Source organism: Boleophthalmus pectinirostris, unplaced genomic scaffold (genome assembly GCF_026225935.1).
Source record: "Boleophthalmus pectinirostris isolate CB_2022bp ecotype Guang Dong unplaced genomic scaffold, ASM2622593v1 HiC_scaffold_2, whole genome shotgun sequence".
Classification (NCBI taxonomy): domain Eukaryota; kingdom Metazoa; phylum Chordata; class Actinopteri; order Gobiiformes; family Gobiidae; genus Boleophthalmus; species Boleophthalmus pectinirostris.
Window position 1 is genome coordinate 22,871,840 of NW_026571152.1, and position 23,297 is coordinate 22,895,136.

Below are 23,297 nucleotides of genomic sequence, written 5' to 3' on the forward strand. Positions count from 1 at the left end.
TGGTTGTACTTTATTTTATGCAGTGACAATAAAGGTGATCTCCAATGATGTATGAGTTGCTGTTATGGTGTTTAGGTAAATGATTCCTTTTTGATTTTAAATATTTCTCCATTCAAATGATAAAATATTTTGGTATTTGAATTTCATAACTAATAATTATTTTGTTGCAATAGCTTTACATACCTGAATACCAGTCTTCTCAGTAGTTTAAATTTTAGTTTTTTAAGACTGATAGTTAAATGCCTTTCTTTGTAATATTGAGTCAAGGTCACATGACGGGCTTCATTCATGCATTGTAAACGTCTAACATTTATCAAGTTGCTGTTAAGCGTTTGTTGTCACTTTGATGCTCCGTATGGTTCCTGCGCCTTTGCCTGCAGCCTACAAATGAGCTTGATCAAATTGCCCCCATGGATCTTCCCCTGTCAGATCCCAGGCCAGCTTTGGCGGATGGTGTGTACAGCAGAGTGATTGGCTGCTCCAGGATACAGAATACAGGCCTTTCTCCCCTGAGAGGTGCACTGGGAGCCTGGTCTGCTCCCCTGCTGCCTCTGCTCCGGGGCCTCTATTGAATCATGACTTTAGGGCTGCTGCTGCAACAAATCAGTGTTCTCCCATAGGATGTCCCAGCTCAACCCTGTCTGCGCCTCCTCTCTAGCCTCTGGTCCTGCCTCCCCAAGGTCCCATCTACAGGCCAGACCTGCCCACAGCCACAAGCACTAATACTGCACAATAGAACAAAATAGAACCGCATTGTCAGCTCATTTGCATTGGTTATATTCATTAACATCACACGTTTGATTATGTAGTCTTGAGATTAGATCCTGATGGCTCAATTCTGTACCAAGTGGAGTCTTTTGAGTATTTAGCTTTTCGTGGTCATTGCAGATGGTACTTTGCAAGCTGTATTTTCAAGAAATTACTGCTTGAAAATCTAATTTCACCCTCCAAAGTACATAGTATTTTCTAAAACAAATCAACAATGGTTAAATATGTACAAAGTATTTCCATCTTTTTTATGTTTTTTTTATGTTTAAATTCTGTATGTGCAACTGGATCATTTTGTACAATTAGGCAAAACTCAAAAATCTGTTGTGATGAAGGTTTAATTAGATTATGTAATGTCCCAAAAGGAAATCCCTACTTAATTAACAACTAATCAATGGTCCATTAGCCTGTCTTCAGTCAGTTTGAGGCTGTAAATACTCACCTAACTTGAACTTGTAACATCCCCCGTGTGGGGTGCACTCTAAAAAGCAATATCCACTGGAGAAAAAATATACAAAATTGCTGCAACTTGATTAAACTTATCGCTCAAGCGTATGAAGTTAAGAGTGATAATATCCCATGCCCTTGTGCTTTGGTGAACATTGATTTGGATGAGAGGCCAAATGGTATCTCAGCCATGGCAGTGATTAGCTGAGCAAAATGAGCCCGTGTGGGATGGTTCGTGCCCCATTGGAGCGCTCTGGATCAAAAAGATGGCTTCCAGCTAACTGCAGTGCACGACAACTATCATCGATCAGCTCTGTGCCTGCCCCTCTCATACACACTACACACACTACACTATTGTTATGATGGATGGTCTGAGCAAAGCGACATGTCAGTCAGCCCTAAAGTTAATGTGTTCTCCTGTCTACAGGTGTGGGTGTGCATGTGACTGAGAGGAGACGGGGCTTGGCTGTTTTTGGGTGCGGGACCATTGCGTCGCACACTGATGATGGAGGAGAGGAGGATGGTCACCACGCTGCTCCTGCTCGTCCTGGGGCAGATAACCACTGCACTGGAAGTCCCACTAGACCGTAAGGATGCAAATCACACAAAACAAAAGCAACCAATAAAAATGAAACATTCAGAATAGATGTTTGCTCAATGTAAGAAGAATATCTAGTTAGAACAATTAGAAAATACACCTTATATTCAATACCTTGAAAGGTGAACTATGTAACTTTTTTGTCACTTGCTTGTTTCTATAGATATGTCACTACTCCATCTGGAATTTTCCACAGTATGACATTAAACAGTTCAATTATTGATGGTTTTATAGCTCAAAGGTGCATATCCAGAAAACCAGGCATTCTGACTGTGAGCGAGATCCCTCCACAAATCCAACCTGTAACTTGGTCTGGTTTGGTCTTCATGAAGATATTATGGTTTAACTGTATATATTGCATTTATTCACATATAGTTGTTTTTACTTTTAAGCGAGTAAGCAAGCTATGAATGGGCTTGCCTCTCCACAGATTTGACCTGGTGGCATAATCTGCTACTTTTCTAGCTAGAGTTTGTCATAGTCTGGAACAATGCAGGCAAAGAATCAACATATCCGTGGTTAGAAGCACATTGTGGAACCTTCAAAAAGTTACATATTGCACCTTGAAAATGATCAAAACACAACCAAGTGTATGCATATCTTGTTCTTCTATTTTGATACTGTGACTTGCTGTTAACTTTCACCAATTGTCTTTGCAACTTTTTCACAAAATTGTATGCTTTTCTATGATATAGTAGAAGTAGCGTTCCTAAAAAATACTTCTATATTAAAACATTTTCACAGTAACGTCTGGTTTTCTGTCACTATTTGTCTCTTTCTTGGAACAAACACTAAAGTTCTTCAAGGATGTAAGTGGAAAATTGCCGTGAAGCTAAGAGATAGTTTTAGTCTGTGTGTATTTTCAAGTGTTTTGTTTTAAATGTGTGTGATTTTTGCAGTGGTCGCCCCGGCATGCAGTGTAATTTCTTTATTTGCTTGTTTTTGTTTGAATGCTGCTTTCGTGCTGTGAGAGGCTGTTTTCCATACAGCAATAATATAAACAGCATGGAGCCCTGATAGAATTTGTTTTGTCAAGGCCCATTAGTTATCTTCCCCGCTCAGAAAGGAATCCATTATAGGCTGTGCGTCGTTACAGTGGAGTCCGATGTACCTGCTGCATGTTCAGAGAGCTTTTCGTTGTGGCTGCTGCTGTCCACCCTGATGCACAGTCCTGAGTTTGCATGCTATTAGCCATGACCGCTGCTTGTATGGTCAATACGCCATACGCAAAGGCCTTAGTTATGCATTAAGCTTGTGATTGAATCTCTCCCTGTTTTTGATCGCCCTCAGTGTCGCAACCACCGACCATAACTCACCAGTCCCCTAAGGATTACATCATCGACCCGAGAGAGAACATTATAATCCACTGTGAGGCCAAAGGAAAACCGCATCCCAGGTACAGGCCTATACATGCACTTTATTTATAGTTCTGTCACCGTGGGAACAACAGCATTGGCAGTCCTATATATGCAGCAGGGTTATAGCTTGTCGTTGCCAATATATGGTAAAATGACTTTCTATAGTAAGTAAAGTAAAAATAAAAATAGCCTTACCCACACACAACAGTGTTCTGGCATCTTTCAATCAGTATTCACTTCCTCAGCAATTTTACTTCAGCATAGGGTTGTCAGAAATTATACTGAAATACTAATCTAAAGCTAAAACTGGTAACCACAAATTACATTCTATTGTCTAAAAATGTTATTTTCACCACTGTGGTATTAAATATCAAGCCTATTTTTTAAATATCAAAATTTAGTTTGTAGTATTGTAACAAATACTTCAGCACTACTGTTGCTTGAACCAAAAAGCCATTCATAGAAATACTTTAGCTTGAACTTTTTTTTCCCCACTAATTGACACATGCAGATAAGACTCACTGCTTTTTAACAAACCCACAGTAGTAACAGGTGTCACAATGAGGAATCAGTACTATTCATTTCAGTATAATTATATTTGGTGAATGTATTGTCTTATCAAATCTATGTCAGCTTCTCCTGGACCAGAGATGGGACCCACTTTGACATTGATCAGTTTCCAAACGTGAACATGAGGCCACGCTCCGGGACACTGGTGGTGGACATCAGTCATGAGAAGGCAGAGCATTATGAGGGCACCTACCAATGTACAGCACGCAACGACCACGGGACCGCTATATCCCACAACATAGTAGTACGACAGTCCAGTAAGTAGACCTGTGAATTTTGTACTCAAGCTGCTATGGCAAGTATTGTCACTGTACACTGTTAAAATTATTCTTAAAGGTAGCATTTTATTGCAGTGTACGGGCAATTGTAATACCATATTTTATCTTGTTTGGCCAGTTAATTTTTCATCCATCTCACTTTGCTTTATCCATTAGTGACCCATATATTATGTCAAATTATGATACTTGGACACAAATCACATGAATTGTCATATCTCTACAGGATCACCCTTGTGGTCAAAGGAGAAAATTAAACCAATCGTGGTTCAGGAAGGCGTGCCTTTGGTGTTGCCGTGCCGACCCCCAGCTGGTTTACCTCCACCCATTATTTTCTGGATGGATAACAGTAAGACTTTTAAAATCTCTTGTTAAAGATATTCTGGTCAGGTAGTCATTTCTCAGATGTTGAGACAATGGGGTCACATTCCTAATCTCAAGAATTAGGCTAGAGGATTTTTTGAGGTTTGGGAGGATCATGTATGAGGGTGATGAAATTTTGGTTAAGTTAAAGAAATTGGTCCACACATTTGTTCTAACTTTTTAAGGATTTTTTTTTTTTTTTTAAGAATAATTGATCTAATGTGTTTTTGCAACTTGTGTCAATTGTTTGTGTTTACTTGGCTATGATTCCTTAAAATTAAACTAAAAGAAGAGTATGGATATTTTAATAGTTCTACAACTTCTATGACTATTCTATTTTTTTAAAAAATATTATGCATAAATTGATTAGTTTGTAACCAGGCATTACAGTCTTCCCAATGCTCTTTGTATGTGTTATAGACTTCCAGCGGCTGCCCCAGAGCCGGAGGGTGTCCCAGTCTCTGAACGGAGACCTGTACTTCTCCAACGTGCTTCGTACTGACTCCAGGAACGACTACATCTGCTACGCCCGTTTCCCCCACACCCAGACCATCCAGCAGAAACAGCCCATCACCGTCAAAGTCCTCAACCGTAAGTTCCATGATAAAAGGAGGATTATTCATAGCTTGCTTTGTGTGTCGTGCTTCTAATTGAGCAGCACTGTGCAAAAGTTCTGTTAGTATAGATAAACTGTGCTGTTGGAGATGGTCAGAAAAAAAATTTATTACACAGAACTGTCCAGACCCGGATTATATTGGACCATATCCTTAATTTGACATGGGTCTATTACTACAATAATATGTATCTACTTCAGTATTATCCCTCTGTCTGATCCATGCAACGTTTGTGTGTATGAAAAATAAAGCACTTAATTCAGTTTAACATTTGTTCAAATATATGTAAAGAGAAAAATCATGCACATCGTCTTACTTACAAATTGTCTAATTTATTACTATGATGGTGTGCTGTATTTTTCTTGGGCATCTCTCTCACCTCCAGCGCACCAATTGCAAGAAATGAATGTGCAAAGTTCTCATTCTTTCAAATAGATTTACACATTTTGATTGATGAACTGGAAATGAATGCATACATACATTACAACCCATTTCAACTATGTCTATTACTCTATTATGTATATTACTCTATTATAACACCACAATTCCCAACTCTATTACAAAAATAAGAAGTACAATTCAGTATTCATAGCAGCACTCTTGCTTATCAGCATGTTTCTCACCTCAGTCAAACTTTTGCACAGTGCAGCATGTGTTGGTATGGCTGCGTAGGAGGAGAACAGTATTTCCTATCTCCTCGTCCATCCGTGGAGACGCCAGCGTTCCTGACTCCACTGAAAAGACATATTGTCAGGGTTCTGTGTGTTATCTGCTATGGAAGGCGTCCGTTTTATGGCTCTGTAAAATGTTCTGTCCTCTCCATCAACAAAGAAGGCTCTCATTCAAATCCATCTGGCATTATTTTCATCTATAATTTAATTCATAACTATATCATTTTTTTCAGTTGTTTTAAGTTGTATTTTTTTGCTGTTTTAAATGTGTGGTGTGTTTTGCTTTTTTGTTGTGTTACAGTGGATGCAATCAATGACACAGTGGCAGCTTTTTACAATGACACTGATTTATTTAGTGGTGAGTTTTGGCGCCCCCTAGTGTTAACCCACTGAACCTAGAGCTCCAGATGGTAGCTCTCACCCACTAACCTCTTTCAACCAGCTATCCACGGTTTTCATGGTGGTATTGGGGTATATTTTGGTGAGATGTGGCTCCCTCTGGTGGTTACCCCTACACTGTGGCTGTTAACCTTTCCTTACTAACCAGTGTGTCCCAACTTAAAATCCCAATTATAAAACCTTCACTCTAATTCCTCCTCAATAACTAACCGTCAGTGAGCAATATTAGCTCTTAATTAATTTCTCTCCTTGTTGATTCACTAAGCTCTGGAACTAATTTGGTGAAAAGGCATGTATTTGTTCTATTTATAATTCAGCTCCATTACAACATATTTTTTATTTAGTACTTTTCTTTAATTACTTTTTGCAGTATGCCTTTGGGTTTCATGTTTTCTTTCACCTGGTATCTGTTCATTTTATACTTTACTTTATATTATGCATCTCTGTTTATAATGCTTTTTTTTTATCAAGGCATGTAAAACGTTATTAACAAGTTAAACTAAACCAAATGGCCTTTTGAAGCCGATGTTTTGCTACCCACCAGGCAGTTTCATCGTGGTTTGTGTTGGTGATTGTGACTCCTACTACCTGTTAGCTAGTGAAACGTCAGCTACAAAAACTAAGTAGGTCCAGTTGGTTTAGTTTAACTTATTGATAATATCTTATTCCTGGATGTCTAAAAATTTGCATCACTATTATACTTTTCATGAACTGCAGATTACCATGTGTTATGTTGAGAATCTAGCATTTTCTAAATTAGAAATGACAAATGATTTGATCTGGCAACTTCAGAAGAAAACAAAGAAGAATCCGCATACCCAAAATGAATTGAGTGTTTTTTTGCTACTTAATGGCACAAACAAAATATGCCTCACGTCTTTCTTGCTCTTATTTTACGAGCCTATGTTAATATTGATCTTTATTGTCACCCCAGGGGCAAATGATTTAACAGCAAACATCCTTAAAACCAAAGTAATAAAAACACACATGGACTATAAAAATTTACATCTTACCATAAAATATGACAATAGTGGTCTCAAATGAAATGGCTTTCTGTCTGAGCCCTGCAGCCCTGATTAAATCACTACACATAATAAAACGAAGTGAGATGAGTGAAATGAGATACTTAGATTGCCTATAACGGTTAATCTTTGTACGTGAATGCAGAGGAGCCAGCAGATAAGCGACGGCCAACCTTCCTCACCCCATCTGGTCCGTCCAGCTCTAAGATGGTGCTGAGGGGCCAGGTGCTGGAGATGGAGTGCATCGCTGAAGGCTTGTGAGTACAAGAACGCACCGTGACTGAAGAGGCCACCTGCTCCACTGCCCTAATCACATGAATGACTCTGTACTTCTGTCATTGTGAACGCAGGCCAACCCCTGAAATCTCCTGGACCAAAGTGAGTGGAGAGCTGCCAGGAGAGCGCACATCCTTCCTGCACTACCAGAAAACGCTGCGTATCGTGAATGTGTCCGAAGCAGACGCCGGGGAATACCGCTGTGAAGCCAGGAACCCACTCGGCTCAGTGCACCATACCATCCATGTAACAGTCAAAGGTGAGGCTCAAGGATAGCAACGTTAGTGCTATATAGTATTACTGTGTAAATCTACAACTACTCAGACTGAACTCAAACTTCAAGTCTTACAATGGTAAAGACCTCAACAATAATATTTGTTTGATTTAATGTTCAGTTGTCAAAATGGTCTTGTTCCTGGATCAAAATTATTATCTGGAGCCATACACCCAACTAAATAAGTTTTTCCTGTGTTCATATGTAGCCTTTTTTTAAACTTCATTGCTAAACAATATGACTATACAAAATTCAAATCATGAGCTCATCTCTGACGTTATGCTACTTTTGGAGGAATCGTCTCTGTTTTTACCCATCCACTCCTCCTTTTGGTCAGCCTTTCAGATAGAAAGGCTAGAGTAGATATCTAGCTCCAAGAAAATCATGACAGGAATTTTTTTGTCAAGTCACCCATCTCTACTTGTTAACATAAATTAAAACAGAATAAAAATCCTTACTTTTCTTTAAATGGATTAAATGCAATATTACCAGTGCAGAAAAGTGTCATTGTTTTTAATATTTTATTTCCTTATAGTTGATTCATGCACAGATGTCAGAAGGGCAGTCTGTAGAGTTACTAATGCTTCACCCGTCTGCTCCTTCTTGTTCTCAGCTGCTCCATACTGGATCAGCGGAGCTCCCAAGAACCTTATCCTGGCCCCAGGGGAGAATGGGGCTCTGACCTGCCGGGCCAGTGGCACCCCCAAACCCTCCATCAGCTGGGCTATGAATGGGGTCCCCATAGAGAGTGAGTGCACTGCTGTATTTTTCCTGTTAAATGACAGTGTTTCAGATCACATTTAGAACACTTTATAGGCCGGTTGTTAATTTGCAGCTGATGCCATCAACTTTCTCTGGTTGTGTGATGCCAACTGTAGGCTAAGCTCTGTCTGAGGCTTTATTACTTTTTAATCTGAGTTTTGTTTAAACACCATTTGATGAGAAAGAACTGTTTTTGCTGGAACAAATTTTCAGACAGTCTTAAAAAAATGTTCACAGTTTTTGTTCATGTATGCATTGCATTACCATGACAACTCCTAAACATCCCATTACATGTACAACACCCCCAGCGTGATGTCATTGCAAAATATCCACAGTATTTCATACAAATGGCTGGTAGCTAAAAGGTTTTTGCTAAGATATCAGGAACTTAAGTTTAGTGATTCTTGTCACTAATGATCAGGTTCAGCAGCATTGTGTATATATTTCATGACAAGGTTTTGCTTTAATATAATAGATTAATGGTAATTTTGCTTCAACAGACTCACCGAGCGATATGAGTAGAAAAGTGGACGATGACACTATCATTTTCACCAATGTCCAGACAGGCTCAAAAGCTGTGTATCAGTGCAATGTTTCAAATGAATACGGCTACCTCCTTTCCAATGCCTTCGTCAATGTGCTCTGTAAGTATTTTTAGCCAGCTCTATTTGCATTAAAGCATACTTTCCCATTTTCATTGATTGAACAATAGTAATAACATTGAAATAATTGATGCTGGTCCACTACAGCGGAGCCGCCCAGAGTGCTGACGCCAGCCCACCAAGTTTACCAAGTCATCAGAAACCACCATGCCCTGTTAGACTGCAGTTCTTTTGGCTCGCCCATCCCTGAAATTACATGGTGAGTTAATTTACTGCAGTATGTTTAATAAATTATGTTTGTAAAGTCAGGATTATTCAGATGTGTTGTTTCTCCCAGGTTCAAAGATAGTCGAGCCAGCACCCTCAATTCAGACCCTTATAAAGTATACGACAATGGCACTTTGGAAATACAAGGAGTTCAGACAAAACATAGTGGCAAATACACCTGTGTGGCTACAAACATGCTTGGGATCTCAGAAAATCACGTCTATCTGGAGGTTAAAGGTAATCATTATTATTTTATTTTACTATATTTTACTTTTATTTTACCTGGAGGTACCATAGAGATTCCGAATATTTTTTTCAAGAGAGACCTGACCAAGGTAGCAGCCAGCAAAATTAATACAAACCAGTACAATCACAAAATATCACATTATAAAACAATCTGCATCTCTCAAGAAAAACAAACACATGTCTTAGTCACCACACTTTTTGCAATTTTCTTCAACTTATCAAGTAACACCATATTTTGACCTTCTCTTCAGAACCGACGCGAATCCTCAAACAGCCTGAGTACAGAGTGGTGCAGAGGGGCAGAGCAGCAGTGTTTGCGTGTAAAGTCAAACACGACCCGACCCTCACCCCAACCATGACGTGGCTCAAAGACGATGATGAGCTTCCTGATGATGACAGGTGAAGCATCTCTCATTGAATTTACCTTATTTTTAAGGAGACTTATTAAGCTATTTCCTGAGCATAGTAAGGCTGAGTTCTTCTCTCAAACAAACAAAAAAAATTTGTTCCACCTTGTTATGTCATGTAGTAATACAGGAAGTGCTCCACTGTATTTTTAAACTCTATACACCTTCACTAGAATCATTTGGATAAGTTCATCCCTGGAATTTCCAATTTTTACTAAACAAAAGATAAAAGGCAGCTGTTAACTTGAAAACTACAGTGTCATGACATCACTAGGTGGAACAGACCATTCTGAGCTTTGGAGATGTAGACAGACTAATAATAAAAGGTTATACAAACATGTGTGAATGAAACAAAGCATAACTCCAACTATGTTTATGAGGAGGTAACATCATTCTAACATGGCTTAAAGCGCATAAGAGTCAGTTTTGCGTAATATAGGACCTTTAACCTTTTAACACTCTGGCCTTGATGTAGATTTGGTTTACAGATAAATAATAATAGCAGTGGTACTTAGAAGCAAAACATGTTTCTATAGCTGTATTGAAAGTTGCGTGATAACTTTTAGCTTTGCTTTTCTTTCAGGCTGATTGTGGACTCAGATAGTCTGACCATCACTGACGTAAACGACAATGACGCTGGAGTCTACACCTGCATCATGAACACCAGTCTGGACCACGACTCAGCCAGGGCAGTGCACAGTTGTTGGTAAGTCACGATTTTATTTTATCACGAGACTCTCAAATGGTTTAACTATCTCTCCTTAGCTATCTCTCTCTTTAACTATCTCTTTGGTCTTCCTCAAAAGCAGTCATACAGTTACCTCTTGAGCTCTTATTGAACATGGCCTTGTAATGGGCGAAGAAAGTTCTGTAAACAGCTTGAGTGTTTTATAACTCATCAAATCACGGAATATCAAAAACATTTAGGACTAACTGACTATAACTTCTGTACTTGCCCACCCGTCTGACAGAGGCCACGCCCACTCCACCTGTTGTCTATGGTAAACTTGTGTTAACTTGAGCACATTCTGGCTGAGTATTGTATTGGAGTATGTGGCGCATGCTGTATCCAAGGATGCTTTCTGTTCATGACGATCAAACAAGTGTCTATTTATTTTACACCGAAATTGTCTGAATGCGCTTTGTCTGTTTGTGATGTGTAAGTGAATGCAAAAAAAAAAATCATTGATTTCTCTGCTTAGCATTTGTTGTTTTGCATTATTTTCATTCAAAGCATGTCTTCCACATTATTGTCATTATCAATATTCAAATAAGCTTCAGTTCACCCTCTCCAGCGAGTCTGTTTCATGCTGAGTGATTATGGAACATGCTCAACTGGAGCATCCTTAATTGTACACACATAATGCAGTCCCTGCATGGATACAGGAACGAACTGTATTCATTTGTAATTAACATTGTATGTTTGAGTCCCAAAAGCATTTTCCCAAAGCATTATTTGAAAAGAAATACATCTCTATCTAGTCTTATGTTTGATATTTATGACAGTCACAGCAGAACTAGTTAATATGCTGTAGTAGTTTACTACTACTTTTTACAGATGGTGTTGTGACAATACTAAAATTCCAAACTCTGAATTGAATAATGAGTTTTTTTCTTAGCATCAAAACTGAGTTTATCTTTTTAGACAATACTGCGTAATTTTCAGTACAAAATATGAATATTTTCTTTAACAATACCATCTGGTCCCTTAATAGGTCTTTTTATATAGACCGTTCTAATACTATTCAGGAAAAGTCCAACTTTCAAGATATTACAGCATTTTTCCCAGCTCTGGGCCCTCAAATCTGTGCATACATTGAAGTGAACATTTAGGTGTTCATGGTCATGGTGGTCATTTTCATTGTCATTTCCCTGCATGGCCCCTTTAGTTCTGTAACTATTCGGTGTGTAAATGTCATCTCATTGTGCTGTAATGTCTCTTTCAGAGTCCCCTGACCCTCCAACTGACCTCGAACTGACTGACCCAAAAAAGAGGAGTGTCCATCTTACGTGGACACCTGGAAATGAAAACAACAGCCCTATTGAGAGTACGTACAAAAATAAATAATAAATATACAAATATACTGTTGTCAATCCAGAATATTGTATACAGTATGACCTTATTTTCAACTTCTGAAAAATGTGCTATAATATTCAATTTTAATGACATGTTGTAGTTTTGTTGTAAACGCTCTAAGCTCCGCCTGTGGGGAGATGTTTGAGAGTATTTTGTACAAAACATATTTTTGTAATGTTATATCTGTTCGACTGCACTGTAAGTCTGTAGTGAACTGAATGTACTCCTATTGATTAATATTAATATCAGCACCACATTGTATCCAGAGTTCATTATCCAGTACGAGGACTCCCTGCACCACAAAGGCCACTGGCACAATCTGACCGAGGTCTCTGGGATGAAGACCACAGCTCACCTGAAGCTCTCTCCACATGGTCACTACATCTTCAGAGTCTTGGCCCTGAATGGAGTGGGACTGAGTCAGCCCAGCCTCCCGTCACGCATGTACAAGACTGAACCTGCAGGTACTCAAGGACTACTACAGTAAATATGCATTTATGTACAGGTGTCAGATTGCTGCTAAAATATGTTGTATTATGTCTTTCTTCAGCTCCAGATGAAAATCCAACTGATGTTCATGGACAAGGCACTGAACATGACAATCTGGTGATATCATGGAAGGTAAAAACATAAAATGGTCTATCTGGGTTTAGGTTTTGGAAAAGCCAGATATTTTTTTTTTAAAAGTAAAAAGTAAAAATAACCTTCTGTCATGTCAATCACTATTTAATCTTTGCACTGTTTTCTCCTCACAATCTCATAGAGAGATAGATTTATATTACTATATTTCAATATCTTTTGAATTTTTAACTTGTACATATTAGGGGTGTAACGATTCACAAAAATCACAGTTTGGTACGTACCTTGGGTTTAAGGTCATGGTTCTGTTTATTTTCAGTACAGTATGGGAACAAAATGCAAAACCATTTGTTTGTTGTACAAACGGGAAAATAAAATAAATGCAAAGTGCTGCTTGGTAATACTAAGTTAAATAAAATATTCTCAAATAAGCAACAAATGTATGAAATTTTATTAAAAAAAATAAAATAATAATAATAATAAACTCCTTGTAAACAAAACTTTCAAACTCTTCATATTTTTGGCCAGAAAAAAAACAACTTATCCACACTTTAATATTACCATTTATACTTTGCTCTCTGTTATTATAATATATTCTAATGTGTGAGCTACTGTGCCCAAATCATTTCCCTTGTGGATCAGTAAAGTTTGTCTAAGTCCAAGAGAAAGAGAACCACTGCTCTAAATTTATGCAAAAATCACTATTACTGGATGCTAGAGGAAGACAATCCAATATATTCGGTCTTGAAAGTAAAATTATTTCTGACTACAAAATGGCATTGGAATGAACTTTAATCTTTACCCTCTGCAGCCACTCACACCCACCCAGGCGAATGGTCCTGGGCTGAAATATAGGGTCAGTTGGAGGCAAAAGGGAGTGCACAATGACTGGGTGACTGCAACTGTTCACAATGCCTCCAAGTTTGTGGTCTCTGGAACGCCTACATTCGTCCCTTACGAGCTGAAAGTCCAGGCTGTGAATGACCATGGCGCAGGACCGCAGCCCGCCATTTCCCACGGATACTCAGGAGAAGACTGTGAGTAGTACTGACTCCTGGGACCTTTCAGAACAGTAGCCCTGCGGGGATGTTTTGGTTTACATAACTTATTCTTCTATTTTTTTTCTCTCAGTGCCTTTAGCTGCTCCAGACAACGTTCAGGTCCAGGTGATCAGCAGCACTCAGGCAGCAGTGCACTGGGAGGCCGTGCCTACGAGACTACTGCGTGGACATCTCAAGGGCTACAGGGTGAGCTGTGATTCAAACATAATGAAAATTACATAATGCAGCTTTAAATTTGTTGCTGAGGTTTTATAGTATGTTGATCAAGAACTATATAAAAAGACTGACAGAAGTCAACATAAGCCGTTAACAGTTGGATAAAGTTGGTGTTAAGTATGACATGACAACATATAATATAATTTAACTACAATTTATTATATTCCGTATCATTCAGCACCCAACAGTAGACTATCCATGTGTTTCAGAATGTAGAAAAACTAAGACAGTTGCATAGCAATTAACAATTAAAACTAAATATATGTTATGAATTGTGACAAGTCTGCAAAATGTCACCTATAACAGGAAACTAAATCCATGAATATCTGTAACAGGTGTACTACTGGAGAGAGCAGAGTCTCCACAAACACAGCCATCACCACACAGAGAAACAGGTCCTGACGTTCAGCGGGAATCATACTCACGGCAAACTGCCTGGCCTGCACCCCTTCAGCCAGTATGCCCTTCACATTCGAGCGTTCAACGGCAAAGGGGAGGGTCCACCCAGCTCCATCCAGATGTTTGAGACCCCTGAAGGAGGTACTTTTTGTTTTATGGTTAAATGTCTGCACAAGACTGTTAAAAACCTAAAATACATACACACATAAATCAAGGATACTGTAAATGACTTAACTGTTATAGGTAGTTAAATGCAATGATGCTCAAAATTTAAATTCACATTATTTATGTATTTAAAAAGAAAGTGCAGTTTTTGCATTTGTACTCAATAATTTCTGCACATTAACCATATATACATGTAAAAAAAAAAAAATAGCATTAATAAATCGCATTTTGTTGATTTCTTAAATAATAAATTAATACTGTATAGTAACAAATAGTTGCTGATTGTTGTTTGTTTTTCTTTTTTTTCTAGTTCCGGATGCACCCTCTTCTCTTGCCGTCACTGATTCAAACGTTGACTCTCTGACTCTTGAGTGGAGTCCTCCTCACGGCCACAATGGACACATCATTGGCTACACTCTCAAGTATCAACCTGGTAAGGCTTTTGGGCAGTACTATTTTTATTTTAGTTATGTTATATAGGACATGAAATCACACATACACTGTCCTTATTAGTGTCTTATATACCATTTAGTTCTAATAAAGTGAAAATTAATCCTGTCATTTAATAGCATTTTTCAAGCATATTCTAATTTTGAACACAATTTAACAAACCAACTTTGTCACTTTTTCCATTCTCATCCACACTTGTATCATTTACTTTCATTTTTCCATTTAAAAACCTCTAAACCCTATTCAAAATCTTCAAACCTTTTATTTATCTGACCTTACAACCTCCCAACTCCACCCCCACTTGCCCTCATCCTGTTCATCCTACCATCACCATAGTCAATAACACCCATGAGCTGGGCCCGCTGGAGGAGCTGGCCTTACCTCCCAATGAGACCTCCGTCACTTTGCTCAACCTCAAGTACAGCACGCGTTACAAGTTTTATTTGAACGCAAAAACAATGGTGGGAGCAGGCCCTGCCATCTCTCAGGAAGCAGTCACCATCATGGATAAAGGTAAGAAGGCAAAAGTGAAAGATTTCATGAATATGTTATAGTTGAATCTTTAGTTAAGTCTAAAAAGCTACTTTTGTGATGCTAATTGTCTTATTGTTGTGAGTACTGTGCAAAAGGTTTATGTGGTGTCAAAAAAACCTCCAGATAAGAGCACTTTTTCTTTGTTATCGCAAGACAAAACTAGTACCTTTACAAGTGTCTGTGCTCTCTCAGCACTCCTAATAGATTGCTTTGATTTAAAAATATATTTTATAGACACACCTCTCCTTATATATAGTCTGTACTGTTATAAACCTTTCCACAGTATTGACAATTTTATTCCTAAAAGTAAACATTTCTACCATGAGTGTGATCCTTTTGCACTGGTCCACTAAGGTGTTTGCTGTCCTTTATTGATTCTGTCTAAAATGACCTCTCTCTTTATCTTTCTATCAATCTCCTTCAACAAGCTTTACTATCTCAACCTGACTTACATTTGGGGACAGGTACCAGCCTTTTTACAATGCTGCATGTTTGTCAGCACTCCATAAAGGGTCCATAACTCTGTGTGTACATTATTCATTTTGAAACAATTTCCCTGGCGCCTCTGACATATTGAGTAGCCTTCTGCTGAGTTCAGAGCTTTGGAAAGTTCAAAGCCCCATAGATAAAGATGCTGTGTGACATGTGTCTCTTTAATGTTTGCTGATAAAACTGGACGACTTCTCAAAGTGCTCAGCTGCATTTCTTTTGCCTTTGGTGGTTGTGATCCATTTTGCATTGGTTAATATATATTTATATTTTTGTCATGGTGGCTGCTGATCTGTGGCTCTGAGAGGATCTGCATGGCATGCCAATGAACTGTGTTGCTCTGTGTAAATTGACTTTGTGCGTCTTGTGTGTGGTGCGGTCTTTACCCATTTTCATGTTGTTTACAGGGGACATCCAAACCTCTCATCCCAATGCACAACCGTATCCACGCCAACCAACCCACCAGGGTACTGATTATGCTGGGTTTGGTAGTTATCTAGACAGACTGATAAGGCATAACATTAAGATCTCAGGCAAGTGAAGGATTCAAACCATTCAAACTGGGCCTTGCAAGTGATTATTATGATCTGAAGATTGATCAGACACAAAATTACCAAAATTGTAATGGCAGCTTATGTTGTGGCCATATGTGCTTGTCAAAGCCTGATGTAGTTGTACCTCAGAAGTTAAGCAAAACCATACATGGTTACCACTTGGATGGGAGACTGCTTGGATTACCAGCTGCTTAAGTGGAACAGCAGTGGAACAGCAGAGGCTCCAGCAATGGAAAGTGCTGTTGTGTGCTTAGGCAAAATACTGCACCCACGAGTTACCTAGTACAAATGTGGTGTGTGCGTAAGCGCTGGTGTTAGGAGGCTGATCTTAAGCACTGATTTCGTTGGTCTACAGGGGTAGCTATGGCCACAGTAATACCTTTTCCCCCAAAGAATATGGAGGGAACGAATAATGTAATGTAAAGCACTTTGGGTGTCTTCAAAGGCATACATTATTATTATAAATTGGTGACAATTGTGTGAAAACAATTGTGTGAAAACAAAGGTCAGTGCATTCCAAGGCAACAATTGCATTAATACATTAGAAAGTGGAAATAATGTTATGTCTAATCCCTGTCTGTTGGTGCATGTAGTGTATTCATAAAATCCACCAATCATATCCATACGCTCTTTTGACCAGCAGAGCAATCATTCTGGCTGTCTTTTCTCCCTTGTGCGTAGCGCCCCCTGTGAGCGAGGATTTTGGGAATGTTAGCTCGACGGTTGCAGATGATGGAGTCCTGATCAGTTGGGAGTACTCGGGCCCGGAGAAAGACATATATGTAGAATACAAAATGAAAGACAGTAAGCACCCCATACTTCTTCTGGACTGCTGCACATAGGTGACAAGAGACCCCTACTCCATAATTGCCCTGTGCAGGTGAATAGAAATATTGGCAGTCACAGTCCGGCTTGTTCTTGCCAACATGGGCCCAGATGTGATAAACTAGTGAGTCTGTGATTGCATTGCTAATTATGGTTGTGCTATTGATGAGAGATGCAGCTGAATTTCCCAGGACAGGCTCTCTCGAAGTCAAACTTGTGTAGATAAGCATCGCGCAGTAGCACAAACATTCCCGTTATGCCAATTAATTTTGTCTGAAGAGCTCTTCCTCGTTTTTATCCACCTGCAGAGGAGATGAGAAATATTGTGTTATGGTAGTATGGCTCTCTCACACCTACTGTTTAATGAATTCATTTAGGAAATCATAGGCTGCTGTGAATTAGAGCACATGCTAATCAAACAATATCATTAGTGAGTCTTTTTCTCCCTTTACCTCACATAGATTCAACACTACCTATTAAATATACAGTCACAAGTCAATACATCACATTCCAATCAGTGTTAAATTTATTCATTTTATGTTTGATTAGACTATTAAGAATTAGCTTTGTTAAAATATTTGAACTTGTCATTAGTCTGACAAACTTAAAGTGTATATGGCAGGTTTTCATGTTTTTTGTATTTATTACTTGGGTTGGTAGAATAGTAACTTGTTAAATATATTCATCGTACTTTTACATAGTTAAAAAGTAAATGGTTTTAAGTGGTAGTGCGTGAAAATAAAATTGAGAAGAAAAGTAAAAAAAATACAGTAAGTAGTGCTGAGATTTCAGTCATCAACACTGAAAAAAAGACTGAGGCAATTTACTGGCAATTTCTGGCACTTTAAACCCTCATTTAAAACTAAAATGCGCTGTCATTTATTTACCAGTGTTCAATTTGGACTGGCTTTGGCCCTTTCTAACTCTAGTGTTGTTGTTGCTTGGTAACAGTTATGAAATTACTTTTGTACCATATGTCATATTTGCTGTGTCCAACCAGGAAGTACTTTTATTTAAAAAAAAAACCAAAAAAACCTAGGCAAGCTTCTTAGTAGTTTGTTAAAAGTACACTGCGCAACTTTTCACGTGGAGAGTCGTCCACCTGCTTGTCTCCTGGATTTTATGACTTGAAAAATTTCCATCTAGCATTTAAGTGTTTCTGTTGCTCAAAACTTAAATAAAAAAATAGCCGTGACTCTCCACAGATCTAAATTGCAATGTAACTTTGTGCTGTAACCTGCTTGTTTTCCTTGTGATAGACAGGCTTTATCTATACTGTGGAGCCTGGAACATTTTAGACAAAGCAATAACATTTCTATCTAGACATGGTGGACCCTCTACTAGAAATGTTCCGTAGTGCACCTTTTAAATGAATAGTCAAACCTGTCATATTCACTTAAAAACCTAACAATGTACCATGATCCCTGGCCCATACACATAAAACAGTCCCTGATTGCACCTCTCTGTATGACCATCCCCACTGCAGCCGAAGGTGAGGAGTGGCGCAGAGAGCTGGTGAATGGCTCTCAGAACTTTGTGGTGAGGGGCTTAAAGGCGGGGGTCTCCTACTGGGTGCGTTTGGTTGCCAGCAGCGCACCTGATCTACCCCCCCAGCACTCTCAGGAGCTCTTGGTCTCCGTGCCAGGTGAGGCTCAGTCCGGGGCAAACTGTGTACTTTGTTGGCTGTAGACCATGTTGGCGATTGTGGTGTAACAGTGTTGTTGTTGATGTGGTTGTTTTTTTGTTGTAAGAGAGGCATGCACTGTAGTGAAAGCATGGATAGAAGTAGGCGTCACTTTCAATCAGTATTATCAAGAGTATACACGTCATAGTACTTCTATCTAATAACATGATTTCTGCATAACTACCATGCTAACACGTATTACAGTATATTCCTTGGCTTTGAGTGAGTGTGTTTAAGGGCAGCACAATTTTAGAGGGCATTTGTCCGTTTTTCTGATGAAATTTTAGTATTCACATTTTACAAAGGAAATAATTTGGGTAATTCCAGCACTAATCAGAAGTCAAAATCAAGACTGGCTGAGTTTTGTCGCTTTGCAGTTTTGTTTAATAACTGATTTCTGATTTCTTGCTGATTTATTAAAACTTGAGATATTTTGTGCAGTCCTCTAAAGAGTAATAATTTTCACGTTCTGTCTTGTAATTGCTTAACTTGCTTTAACAGTTCTTTCCCAAATTTAACTCCAATTACTTTCTTTTCTAACTGTGCAAACTTGATCCACTCATCTAACAGTGAAATTGTACTAAAACTCAAAACATATTGTACTGTTCTATGTTTTTGTTGTAACAATCACTATCTCTCCCAAAAAGAAATGGACTGCCTGTTCTAAAAATGTATTTCTGTCTCCAGCGGTTGCTAGTCGACAGGTGGATATTGCCACTCAGGGCTGGTTCATTGGTCTCATGTGCGCCATCGCCCTCCTCATCCTCATCCTGCTCATTATCTGCTTCATCCAGAGGAATAAAGGAGGCAAATACCCCGGTGAGCAGCTGCACACACCCACACGTTTGACTTGTTGTTATTGTTTTGTTTGCTTGTGGATTTCCATATACACATTAGCCAAGGTTCGGTGTGATATTAGAGTAGACCCATCAATAACATAAATCGCAGATTAGACCACACAGTTTGTAGACAGAAACAACAACTCACAACTTTGCATGGGAATTCAGCAACATGTCTTATGCACTATGTAACATTTCTGAAGTAGGACCTACCTCTTACTTGTGATATAACAGACCACCTAAAAAAATGTGAACATCATGAAAAAGTATATTTTACATTATATAGACTCATGACACATAGAACTTTTTCATGATATTCAAATTTACTTTATTTATCTGTAGATGTAATTGTTTTGCCTGTCATTTTCTGCAGCATGGTGTACAGGTGTTTTAATTTGCAAAAAAAAAAGTATGTTTTCTTGGTGTAAGCAAGGTCACCTCTCCTCAGATCTGACCTTTAACTTGCAGTTTGAACTAATGGCATCACCTCGCCAATACGGACATTGATTTTTTTATCTCCATACCTCCTGGCAAAGCAGTCACATCTCCGTGGAGACGAGCGAATGACATATTCTTCAGCAGAAGTTACATATGAAGCTTTAAGCAAAACTAACATACATTAGTGTTGATGAAATAGAATGTTTTCTAGCTAAACCCAGGTATTGTTGTCCATTCTCATGTAGAAAATTTACTGGGGTTTGTCAGTATTTTCAGTAAAAAAATCTCATTGCTGTCTTGTTAATACTAGTATATTTAATTGGTTCCCTGTTCCTTTATGTCATCAGTTAAAGAAAAGGAGGATGCACACACTGACCCAGAGTTCCAGCCCATGAAAGAAGAGGACTGTACTTTTGGTGAATACAGGTGAGACAAACATCTGTCGTCTCTGGAGCCCCCAGAGCCTAATATCCATTGACCTGCTGGGACATGTCGGCCATCTTGTTTTCAAACTTTTCAAACAAAAACTACTGACCCAGGACCCTCCTTATGGAAATATAAACTACATCTGAACTTCTAGCCGCGTTAAAAGCACAAGATTCTGTTTTGGAACGTCCTGAATGGCACAAGTTTGTAAGAAGTGGTTTGTGACGACATTGTGGATGTCATTTGAGAAGGAGGATTTTTCCGCTTTTGTCAGATGAATGAGTTTTGCCTTTAACAATGTTCAGGACAGTATATAAGCTATTCCATTTGCAACAAGCCTATACTTATGTTCTCCATTCCAGCTGTAAGAAAGCTCTCCATTCACATCTAGTGACATTTTAACTGCCTTGTGATCATGATTACAGTTTAATGAACCATTCCTGCTAACTATGAGGCCCACTTATGCTTGCCAGTAGCATCCTTCTTGTAGGCTGCTGCTTCAATCGCACGCAAATGAGTAAGCACTTTACCTGTGTAGAACTAGCATTTTTGAATATTTTTTTTATAAGTCTGTTTATAAGATGTTATTGCTTTTATATTTGTATTAATTTTGTATTATCTCTACATAAATCTGTTTTATGAATATTATAATGACAGATACATATCGAAATATATAGTGTGATATGCATGGTTTGAACTTTGCTTTAGGCAATAATGTGTTTAATGGAATCTGCTGCTGGATGCTTGTGTCTCTATAAAGAAGCTGTCAGCATGTTTAAGAAAGCAATCATTATTGAGTGCAGGATATGTTTTTCATCCATTAAGGCCATAATGAGGCATTTATATAGTGACTCAATGCATCTACTTTTAAATCTATACAGGAAAGAAGACACTTAATCACAAGGCAAACTGTACCAATAATATAGTGCCTTTGTGAAGTTACAATACTATATGGCCACTACACAGAGCTCAGAATCGTTCGGTAGGGATATACTACTCTGCTGTAGCTTTAAGTGTATTGCCCCAAAATGAATGATAATCCACTTCACTGTATACAGAGTGCACTCCTCAGAGTGAGTGTGGGATCCAGGCGTTCTCAGGAAAGGTAAGGGTTTGGAGGAGGGGTGAAGACGAGCCCGGTCACTGTGGAGAAAACATCTGGTCCCACTGCCTTCATTGTGTACACGCTTTCACAGTGAATTGTATCTCCTCAGACAAGCCCAAAATATGTCTATCTTGGCCAAACTTAACTTAAAAACCTGTTTACACAAGGGTGCCATTTTATGGACATGTATTTGTTACATTTTTGGCATGTTGACTTGTTGATTTGGTACCATATCAAAATTTTGAGTCAGTATCTTGGTCTAAGATGTGAATTATTTTGGGTTTAACTGTCTATGCACACATTTACATTATGAAGGCTTTGTGGTCCTATCTCATCAGTGTTCAAACTCATGTATGTTCAGCACTAATTCAAAGTGTTCAAGTGTTAGCAGATTTCTTTGCATTTTGCCAATGTGTAATTACAGCCATGCTTGCTTTGGTGGATATGTTGCTTTTCAAGTTAACTTCACACCATTGCCTTGGATTTTCAGTTCTTCATTACCGTTTGGACGTAGCGGCTCTGTACCACTTCATACTTGGTTTCAGGGGGAATTTGAAAGGGGTCTGTTGCTTGAGATTTATTCCCCTGTTGCTTGATTGAAACCAACAAATCATTCAACACTTTTCAACATGGGGCATTATGAATTTAATGTGAAGACGTACATTGAATCTTTACTCCAAAATTATTTTACAAAAGTTACCACTCCCTACAGTTCTATTGGTAGGCTGTGGTAAACCTAATGCTCCATCTACAAAAGTGCTCACTAATGTTTGTGTTTGCATCTGTCACACCATCTCACTGTAACGCCTGCATGTGGTTTTCTCCTCCAGTGACAATGAGGACCATAAACCGCTAAAGGGGAGCCGCTCGCCTTCTAACGGGACAGTTAAGAGAGAAGACAGTGATGACAGTTTAGTAGACTACGGGGAAGGAGGAGATGGACAGTTCAACGAGGACGGCTCCTTTATCGGCCAGTATAGTGGAAAGAGTGGCAGCAGGGACAATCCCGACGGCCCAGAGAGCTCAGAGGCACCCTCCCCTGTTAAGGCCATGAACTCATTGAACTCTTTTGTGTAGATGACTATGCTCTACAAACACGTTTCTAGTGGACTCTGCACTGACTGGACAAGTTCACTGTCTCACAGCTGTCTATTTTTGCATGCATGCCATCAGTGCCGCACTTAAAAACACATTTGTTTTGGCTTATAACATTTGCTCATACCTTGGGTAGGATTAGTTGGTAAAAGTAGGTCTGACAATGCATGGATTACTTGATGCCACCTAAATTCAATATCCAATACTGAATCTAAACTTTCACTGTTCTCACAATCTATGGACTATGCAGCGCTTGTCTGATCTATATTTGTATTGGTTACAGAAAAAAATCGTTATACTATGTTTGAGTAGTAATCAGAGTATAACATGTATATCCCCATGTATTTCACAATTGTACAGGACTGTATATTTAATATTGTTTGTTAGTATAAGTACATGATGAAACTGATCATGTACAGTGTAAATATATTTAAATGCATAT

General features: G+C 38.7%; 1 protein-coding gene across 1 annotated transcript in view; it reads left to right on the top strand.

Moving 5' to 3' along the window:
* The window catches only part of LOC110169292 (neuronal cell adhesion molecule-like), a 71,674-nt gene extending 48,703 nt beyond the window's left edge, over positions 1 to 22,971 (top strand). The window contains exons 3-27 of the mRNA XM_055155620.1: positions 1,643 to 1,802; positions 3,104 to 3,209; positions 3,805 to 3,998; positions 4,243 to 4,365; positions 4,800 to 4,970; positions 5,966 to 6,022; positions 7,231 to 7,342; positions 7,436 to 7,620; positions 8,249 to 8,383; positions 8,898 to 9,041; positions 9,147 to 9,258; positions 9,337 to 9,503; positions 9,764 to 9,911; positions 10,503 to 10,606; positions 11,845 to 11,967; positions 12,263 to 12,460; positions 12,547 to 12,617; positions 13,387 to 13,612; positions 13,707 to 13,822; positions 14,188 to 14,392; positions 14,727 to 14,849; positions 15,203 to 15,379; positions 19,640 to 19,771; positions 20,577 to 20,655; positions 22,591 to 22,971. Coding sequence (XP_055011595.1) covers positions 1,718 to 1,802; positions 3,104 to 3,209; positions 3,805 to 3,998; positions 4,243 to 4,365; positions 4,800 to 4,970; positions 5,966 to 6,022; positions 7,231 to 7,342; positions 7,436 to 7,620; positions 8,249 to 8,383; positions 8,898 to 9,041; positions 9,147 to 9,258; positions 9,337 to 9,503; positions 9,764 to 9,911; positions 10,503 to 10,606; positions 11,845 to 11,967; positions 12,263 to 12,460; positions 12,547 to 12,617; positions 13,387 to 13,612; positions 13,707 to 13,822; positions 14,188 to 14,392; positions 14,727 to 14,849; positions 15,203 to 15,379; positions 19,640 to 19,771; positions 20,577 to 20,655; positions 22,591 to 22,837 — 3,540 coding nt within the window. The 5' untranslated portion in view covers positions 1,643 to 1,717 and the 3' untranslated portion in view covers positions 22,838 to 22,971. The remainder of the gene's footprint in view (positions 1 to 1,642; positions 1,803 to 3,103; positions 3,210 to 3,804; positions 3,999 to 4,242; positions 4,366 to 4,799; positions 4,971 to 5,965; positions 6,023 to 7,230; positions 7,343 to 7,435; positions 7,621 to 8,248; positions 8,384 to 8,897; positions 9,042 to 9,146; positions 9,259 to 9,336; positions 9,504 to 9,763; positions 9,912 to 10,502; positions 10,607 to 11,844; positions 11,968 to 12,262; positions 12,461 to 12,546; positions 12,618 to 13,386; positions 13,613 to 13,706; positions 13,823 to 14,187; positions 14,393 to 14,726; positions 14,850 to 15,202; positions 15,380 to 19,639; positions 19,772 to 20,576; positions 20,656 to 22,590) is intronic.
* The last annotated feature ends 326 nt before the right edge of the window (positions 22,972 to 23,297 follow it).